The sequence below is a fragment of the Brassica oleracea genome, chromosome C1, assembly GCF_000695525.1.
Source record: "Brassica oleracea var. oleracea cultivar TO1000 chromosome C1, BOL, whole genome shotgun sequence".
In the NCBI taxonomy this organism is placed as follows: Eukaryota; Viridiplantae; Streptophyta; class Magnoliopsida; order Brassicales; family Brassicaceae; genus Brassica; species Brassica oleracea.
This window is the reverse complement of record NC_027748.1, coordinates 20,559,207-20,568,342: the sequence shown is the minus strand read 5'-3', so window position 1 is coordinate 20,568,342 and position 9,136 is coordinate 20,559,207. Positions and strand designations below refer to the sequence as shown.

Genomic DNA, 9,136 nt, shown 5'->3' with positions numbered 1-9,136 from the left:
ATAAGAGATTTAAGAGCCGGCTCTTAACTTTTTCAGTTAAAAGTTAAGAGTCGGGTTCTTATATTCTGTTAAGAACCATGTACTAAGAACCTTGCGTTAATGATGGTCTTAAGCCTCATTGAATGTGGCAGGTTTTAGAGATGCCTGGGTTGACACAAGACAGGCAGCCAATGGGTGTGAGTGGTATTTGAGTCATTTGGGTCTAGTTTTGTATAAGATTGATAGTATTCTATTTAAACTACAATGTATCAAATCCTTTATGATTTATTCAATGCGGCCATATGGCTTTCTTTGCTTCTGCGTATTGATTGAGTAGTTAAGGAATCCTTGGTTGAGAACCTCATTTGAATATTATACTTAAACTAAAAATAGACTGGTTAGACTCGGGTCACCTATCGGTTCGAGTTGTGGGAGATCGGTTTGGACTGGCGTCCGGGTCGAGTCTTACAAATATAATATCAGTCTAAACAAAAGGAGCGGATGAAAAATGCAGCCAAGACATGACAGCAGACCAAAACGAAGATGGATAATTGCAAATGAAGAATAAGTAATCTTAAACTCACAATCCAAACCACAAAGTATACAATTATTCTCAATATCTAAATCCCATGCATATAAACGGTTCATGGTAGGAATACGATTTATAGTAAATACTCAAGTAGTAATAACATGGTTGGGGGTACCAGCTTTGTTCCAAACAAGAAGCCCCCAAGATGTTACCGTCTCTGAGATACAAATGACACTACACTGCTTTTGAAAATATGGTTTTGTAGTTATTACCATTAATGAACCAGATATGGTAATTATTAGTTTTTTGTGGGATTATAGTAAGGAAGGATATAATCTAGAGTTGCTTATCTGACCATGCAGGAAACAGACGCCAACCATTTGGATCCCGAGTATCGGCAACTGTTGATGATGAATGCCCATCTGAGAAGGAGCATCCGGACCCAAAAACTGATATAGACTTCCAAAGAGAATCCAAGAATTCCACAGAAAAAGTGGAGCCACCAAATTTGATGGATAAAGATATTTTTACTTTGTCTCTCATCTTTAGAAAATTCCTGAAATCCAAGAAAAGAAATAATTTCTCTCGTTGAAAGCCCAAAATGAAGAGGTAGAAGAATATATTATTCTAATCCAATCTACTTAAATTGAACCAGCTCTAAAGAAAAGCATCACGCGATTTTAAGATGCAGGTTTCATTACAAAAATTGCATTTTTCTCATCCCCAAACGACCCTCACACACTTGGGAAAAAAAAAAATCTGACATCTAGAAGCACTTGATCCCGAAAATGACTTAAAAAATTAGAGTTAGGCGGCTTCTTATTGATAATGTTTTTTGATTTCCAAGACCCGATCTTTTCACTTGGGATAAATGGAGATCATAATCACGAAGTGCTAGCTAGTTTCCTGGAGCTCAGCGAGAGCCCTAAGCACCAAATGGATAGAGAGCCGTCCCATACACTTTGGTGGCTGAAAGCATTTAAACAAGATGTGTCCCTCATAAAATAAAATATTAAAATTTGGAAAATGACAAAACTATAATATAACAATAAAAATTTATTTGTGAAAAACAGAAATTTCTAGCTTTCTTCAAACAATTCGTTCATACTTTTTTCGTAGTTGTGGGAACCGAAATTCGCACTGTCGATTTCCGTTGATTTAGGAAGGCTAAGAAAACCTAACTTTCCAAGAGGTCTCTGATATCTGCTAAACCATACGCCAAGCAATCAAACACGATAGTAAACAGACGAAACATAAATACAAAATACAAAATATGAATGAGTAAAGAGCAAGAGGAGGTCTTATTTTGACTTTTTGTTTGAACGATTACAGATGGCAAGAGTCTCGGCCACAAGAGCTGTTGGCGAGTTCTCTATTTCAAGTAATTTAAGACTACTAAACCTAATCGAATCAAAGTTCGATAGCAAAAATATTTTTTGCCTAATGCTCTAATCGCTAAGTTTGCTCTGGGTAGAAATTTTTGTGTCTCTCTGCCTCTTCAACCTCGACGTCCTTATATACTCCTCTTAGAGGTGGTTTGCTCTTTCCTTTTCTACCCTCGGTCGAGTTTATCGCTTCAAGAAAATATTCCATTTTTCTTCGATCTTTGATTGACCCTGTTTGGTAAAAGAAAGTTCGTGCTATCGGTCATTCACGCAATGAACAGTCTAAGCTCGTGTTTATCTTTGAAAACTTCACATTTATCCTCCGAACTTGACATTTATCTTCTCATGCAGAATAAAAGATAAACCGTCATAACGATTAGGCATGATTTCGTGTAAAATCGTGAGTGGGCTTTTAGCCGCGTTCTGGACCCTTTCGGGCAGTTTTCTGACTTAAGCGCTTTTACGATTTATCGAAAGAGCGCTTCCGAAACGACGTCGATTCCAAAGAAAGTTCAAATTTCCCGTATAGTGGAGGCAGTTCAAGGTGTTTAGTTAACTGTTGCCGTTTTATACGATCAATTCGAATTTTATACGAGAAAACGAGTTCTTCCAGTTTTTAAATCGTAAAGTTCCAATGGTGACTCCGATCGAGATGAAACAAGAGCAAGTTCGATCCGATCTCGAAGGAGGGAGCTACGAGGACGGGATGAAGATAGATTAGTTGGGCTGCTTGTTCGGTCTAGCTCGCTTAACGGGCGAGTTGGACGATAGAACCTTATAGTTGTTTTGTTTTTTGGGATGCTTTGTCTGAGGTCTAGTGTAACCTTTCTCGAGGACTTATCGTATGAATCTTTTTTGGAATTGATACGAAACTCGATTTAGGTTTTCCCGCTTTTCTTCTCTTTTAAATTTTATCTCTCTTTTTCAAAGAGGATATTTCCCGGGAAATTTCTGACGTTGATTCCGTTGTAACCGATTTTGACCCCAACAGTTAGTCCCCCGGCTCGTTAGAATCATGATGTTCTTGCGAGCGGTTTAGGCATGTCGGGTAAGTTAGGCGGAATCCAGTGTCTGAAAATCCGAAGGTGAATAGTGAATTCTCTTGCCTATAAGTATGTGGAGTAAGTTTTCAAATTCTGTACTTGCTCATTTCCACAAACATTTTTTTCCAAGATAGAAAGATCCTTGTCTCTCTTCTCACCCCTTGGTAAGAATTTTTTATTTTTTTTTAACATGTCTTCAAGGAGAAAAGCTTCCACCAAGTCTCGTCACGATCGTTCCGTTCCTGACAGCTCTAGCTCGCAACATAATGATGTTGCACCAAAGGTGGAGTTTGCAGTACACTCGGTTGATCCTGAGGAGGCCGATGCGTACTGGGCGGCCAGGGGCGAAGTAAAGCCCCCTAGGCCCAGTGATGCGCCTCGGATCGTAGACCCGTGCGAGGATGATGTGATGATGGCTGAGACAGATGTTTCTTCAACAAAGGACAAAGCAGGATGGATTAATGGCGAGCATACTGATCTAAAACCAACTTAAGTGAGAGTAGATGAGCTGGGTGAGCTAAGTGACACTACTTTGGAGCTGGATGAGGTAAGTGACACTACTTTGGATCTGGATGAGCTAAGTGACACTAATTTGGAGCTGAGTGAGCTAAGTGACACTGAAGATGGAGCTGGTTTAGCTGCTGGGCGAAATGGGCCTTGTTCAGCCAAAAGAAAAGTTCATAAAAAGTTCAATATGGGTTTGTTTCTTTCCAAATTCGACCAGTCCTTTCCTCAGTCCATTTCAATCCTATTCTCATCAAGAATACTAAGAGGGAGTCAACAAATAATTCATGGTCGTGGCTTTCCAAGAGTTCTTCAAAGACTAGTCAAAATTCAACTTCTCGGTTCTACAAAAGTCTTTAGTCTTAGTCTTTGTTTGTGTTTTCTAAATTTCTAGTTTTCCACAATTTCTTTATGTCTTTGTTTGACCATTGCTGCTATAAATATGTAATCTCATTCCATGAATAAGATAACCTTTTTCCCTTTTATTGAGTTTATCTCCTTTGTTCTTTGTAGAACACTTCTTGTTTCTTGGTGTGGTTAGCTCCAAGCAAACTTCTCTATTCCGTTGGACTTATGAGTCATATCAAGCAACAGATATAAACCCTTCTTTTGTTGGACTTGTGCGTCATATCAAGCAACAACTAAAGTCTGGTAGTATCAAGAGACTTTCCGCCCCTCTTGTGTCACCATTCAATCCATCATTTCTCCCTTTTTGGCGAGTTCATATCCATAAGTCCGGCTGAGTGATCCTTCCCTAATTTAGAGCGTATCAAGTTGTATCAGAGCCACTCAACCGGTACTATCTATTCATCTTCCATTTCTAAACACTTCTTCTTCATCTTTCTATCTCAAATCCGGGCCACTACCTTAACTATCGCCATTCTTCTGTAAAAAAAAAAAGATCTATCAAGAAAAAAAAAGAAGAGAAACAAAAGTTTGATTTATTTGGCTAGGTGATGGAAAAGAAATCTTGCTGGCTGAGGAGAAATCCAGCCTTGGAGTGGTTAATACGAATTTGACAAATCAGATTTCTTATCTCTCTATCTCTTTTCATCCATTGTTTGCTTGGAAAAGCCATCGGATTACTTGATTTGTTCTCTTAGAACTTTGAGAGGAGACTCTTGTGTGACCACTAAAACTTCCGAGAGAAAAACTTGTGTGGGTGAGGATAAACACTTGAGAGTGTGAGGATTATTTTTATTTGTTAGCCTTTTGTGTTGAGAATTTTCAGGTTAAGATGTTTGAAGCTGATCAAAGAAGGATTTTCAGTCAGTTTGAAGTCCGATAGTTTTGTGACAACCTTGTGGAGGGAGTGGTGAAAGCCCTCAAGGACGTCAGCAAGATCCAAAAAAAGAGCACAACCACACGTGCACCTGTAGCTGAACCATCCTTAATCATCAGTGAAAAACCCAAAGGTAAGTCTGAAAACAACCTTGAAGATCTAAAAGATTTTTCAGATTCTTTACCAATTTTTGATGAATATGATGAAGAGCTGATAGAAAATTTGATGATTTGTGAGGATAATTGTAAACTTCCTTTTTCAGAATCTGATCTTGTGTTTGATGATGAAGAAACTAATGGACTAACCTGTTTTGAACCAGAGCATCCAAGTAGTTTTATTTTGTCTTCACATGATTTTGAGGAAGAGCCATTCGACTACCAACATCAAGGATCGCTTCTTGGCACCAGGAGACCCATGGACGCTGATCTATGTCCCATCTTTGACGAGGAAGACGATCACTTGGACGACGATTTTGGTCCAACCTTTGATGAGAAAGCACTAAGCGTCACGTCCATCATCATGGAGAATCAACTTTGCTTTGATCCAGGCACAACTCCTACGCCTTTGTCCGCAGACATTAAAGAGCACTATGAGAAACTTGATTTGATTGATTCTCTGCCTGGAATGTTTGTTAAGATCAGTTCTGAAGATGTGAAACGTTTTGGCTTTGTCAAAGTTAAAGAATTTCGTGTTTCAAACTCTATTTTTGAAAACATGATTAACTCTTTTCAAGTGTTTGAACTTGATAAACTTTCTGATCAAAAACGTTTTCAAAATGGCAATAACATCCACTCTGATCTTGTTTTGAGTTTTGATCAGTTTTTGAAATATAGCAAGGGTTTTGATCATCTTGAAAAGTCATTAGAGCTTGGTTTGCAACGACCTGTTTTCTGTTCTAGAAAATAGTTTGATTCATTTGTCTTCAAAGAAAATGGCTTTGATATGAGTTTCTATAAACATGAACTGATCACTGGTGATTTGTGTTCATCCACTTGTGCCTTGGACGAACTAATGATATTTAAGACTTTGCTGGAACAGAAATCACCTAGAGTTGAAACCGATTTTTGTGATTATGTTTTGAAGCTTGATATTTTGTGTTTTGAAACTGATGGACCTTGGCATGTGTTGAGATCATTGCTGAATAATTGTGTTGTTTTGAGCTTTGATGATATTGTGGTTTACAACACATTCTTTGAAAAACATATTGAGCCTTTGATAAGTGATTCTCAATCCGACCTTACTCTTTTGTGTTCTGATTTTGAGAAAGATAGACACGTTTTGAAAATGTTCAATATTATTTTGTGCCTTGATGCTATTCTGGTCTGTAATGCTTACTTTGATGTGAATTTTGAAAGGCTTAAACTTGTGCTACATGTCCAAGGGAAAGAAACTTTGATTTCGTATTTGAACAAGTACATGTCTTGCACATATGATCCTAGTATTCTAGTTTTTGTTTTGAGTGTCCAGGATAAACATGTTCAGTCTCCAAGAAGTGTCAGGAACATAAGCATAGGCCGTGTTTATCAGTCTGAGATTTGGAGATGCATGTACTCGAGGAAAATGACATCAAAACTCCAAGGAAATTTCTTTCCAAAATTTTCCTTCACTAAGTTTTACATGTTTTTTAAATTCTTTTTGTCTGATTCATTTCCTTTTGATACATGAAAAATGGATTTGAGGTCAAATCCTTTTCAAGAGGGATGGAATGATGCACCTCAGATCGTAGACCCGGGCCAGGATGATGTGATCATGGCTGAGATAGATGTTTCTTCAACAAAGGACAAACCATGATGGATTAATGGCGAGCATACTGATCTAAAACTAGCTGAAGTGAGAGTAGATAAGCTGGATGAGCTGAGTGAGCTAAGTGACACTACTTTGGAGCTGGATGAGGTAAGTGACACTACTTTGGAGCTGGATGAGCAAAGTGACACTAATTTGGATCTGAGTGAGCTAAGTGACACTGAAGATGGAGCTGGTTTAGCTGCTGGGCGAAATGGGCCTTGTTCAGCCCAAGGAAAAGTTCATAAAAAGTGCAATATGGGTTTGTTTCTTTCCAAATTCGACTAGCCCTTTCCTCAGTCCATTTCAAGCCCATTCTCATCAAGAATACCAAGAGGGAGTCAACAAATAATTCATGGTCGTGGCTTTCCAAGAGTTCTTCAAAGACTAGTCAAAATTCAACTTCTCAGTTCTACAAAAGTCTTTAGTCTTAGTCTTTGTTTGTGTTTTCTAAATTTCTAGTTTTCCACAATTTCGTTATGTCTTTCTTTGACCATTGCTACTATAAATATGTAATCTCATTCCATGAATAAGATAACTTTTTTTCCCTTTTATTGACTTTATCTCCTTTGTTCTTTGTAGAACCCTTCTTGTTTCTTGGTGTGGTTAGCTCCAAGCAAACTTCTCTATTCCGTTGGACTTGTGCGTCATATCAAGCAACAGATAGAAAGCCTTCTTTTGTTGGACTTGTGCGTCATATCAAGCAACAACTGAAGTCTGTTAGTATCAAGAGACTTTCCGCCACTCTTGTGTCACCATTCAATCCATCAGTTCTCCCTTTTTGGCGAGTTCATATCCTTAAGTCCGGCTGAGTGATCCTTCCCTAATTTAGGGTGTATCACCCGGGACGTGGGATTTTCCACTGTTTCGTGCTAACCCTATGGATGGTTGTCCGAGCAAGAGCTGTCCGAATGGGCTCGCTGCCATTCGGAGTTTCTGCAGAGTTCCGGAGTTAGTCGAGTTTCATCTCCCAGAAACTGGGGAAGTCGCCGGGTCTCCGCCTGAAGGCTATTTCACATGCTATGAGGCGTACCTGATTCAGTGCCACCAATGGTTTCCCATCCCGGAAGTCATCGTGCGGCTTTTCGACCGATTCAAGTTGTCGATCAGCCAGATCAACCCGTGCGGTTTGCAGCACATCGTCGGGATTTTGGTGTTGAGTTACGAACTGAGTATGACCCTTGACGTTGACCACCTTGAAGCCATGCTGAAGCCCTGGGGAAATTCAGCCATAGTTCAACTGAGGCTTCGGCCGAACATGACGATCATAACGGAGTTCGTGTCAAACAACCACGATTGGAAAGAACACTTCTTCTTTGTCCGCGTCAACGATGCATCTGTGGAAGTGAAAGGCATTCCCATCTTCAGGACTAGATGGGGTCGGAAAGGTATTCCCGATTGAGTGTCCGCTAGTTTTGATTTTGATGATGTTCGATCTTACGTGCTTGTTTTTCGTTTTGCAGATATTAATTCTCTTCCTCCGAATCTGGAGGTCTTGGCATCGCCCGAGACTTACTCCGTGGAGGTCCATCCTTTTGGGCCATGTTTACCCCGAAGCGGGTTCGTCGCGCCGTTGCTCTTCACCATTCTCAGTTTCAGCCGGACTTGCCGGTTGAGGAAGGGTCGGAGTCAAGCATGGATGGGTTCGTCATGTGTGAGGTTCGAGCGAGGACAGAAAAGTCTAGGTCCCGCAAAGACAAACACGTTATCATTGATGATGACGTGGCCGACGGACAGTGCTTTCTTGACAACATACTTAGAAACTATCTCAACAGTGAAGCAGGTGGAAGTGGTGGTGAGCAGATTAATCTTGACGGCTTGCTCGATTTTGACTTTCCTCCGGCCGAAGGCGGATCCAGCGAAGTGCCGAAGTTCACCAAGACGTCGAGGATGGTCAATGGGTTAAGTTTTTGTCCTTGAGCATTTTTTATGGCCAAACTTTTCTTGACTTCGAGATTTTTCGCAGGGCCTCCTCATGATGAACCGAGCCCTTGACACGAGCAACCAGGAGGTTTGCATGGCTCAATTCAGGGCCGAGATGGCCGATAAGGAGATCGCCCGTCTGAAAGATGAATTGGAGTGTTCTTTTCGTCGTGAGAGAGGGTCCGCTGCGACGGAGGTTCGTCGCGCCTATAGGCGAGGAAAGAGAGAGAGAGGTCTCTAAAGTTATGAAGAACCGTCGTGACAGGTTCTCGTGCGAGTTTCGGGAGTTTAAGGGGAGTTATAAGGTTCTCGGGTATTATCGCGAGTGCCATGGTACCATGGACGGATTGTAGCTTACGCAGGATCCTAAATATTCGTTCGATGTCGAGTATGCAAGGCAAACTAAGCATATGAACGAGAGAGACATGAATTTTTCGATTCCTCATACATGGAGAGGATTTGGTTGCAATGGGATCCGATTCCTGTTTCTCCCGACATGGTGGAAGCCGAGACGGGAGCCCCTGATGAGACGGTCGAAGTGAACCAGACGACGGCTCCCCTTGATGTCAACGACTACTCGATTGGGAGGTCGATGGCTGGGTACTTTAATCTCGACGATTGATCGTAAGATTTTTTGTGACTTATTGGGATAGTTTTCCCTTGTCTTGTAATATGTTTATTTCCGGCCAGGTGTGGCTGTGTTTCGTAT

General features: G+C 40.6%; 1 protein-coding gene across 1 annotated transcript; it reads left to right on the top strand.

Moving 5' to 3' along the window:
* The first annotated feature begins 7,384 nt into the window (after positions 1 to 7,384).
* Positions 7,385 to 8,668, top strand: LOC106334547. Its single transcript, XM_013772850.1, has 3 exons — positions 7,385 to 7,892; positions 7,997 to 8,397; positions 8,471 to 8,668. Exons 1-3 carry the CDS (start codon positions 7,385 to 7,387, stop codon positions 8,666 to 8,668), a joined length of 1,107 nt encoding a protein of 368 aa, XP_013628304.1.
* Positions 8,669 to 9,136: the final 468 nt, after the last annotated feature.

Coding starts and splice junctions, on each gene's coding strand:
- LOC106334547 (XM_013772850.1), top strand. CDS start 7,385: ATGGATGGTTGTCCGAGCAAGAGCTGTCCGAATGGGCTCGCTGCCATT. Junction 7,893..7,996: donor GACTAGATGGGGTCGGAAAG/GTATTCCCGATT, acceptor CCGAATCTGGAG/GTCTTGGCATCGCCCGAGAC. Junction 8,398..8,470: donor TCACCAAGACGTCGAGGATG/GTCAATGGGTTA, acceptor GATTTTTCGCAG/GGCCTCCTCATGATGAACCG.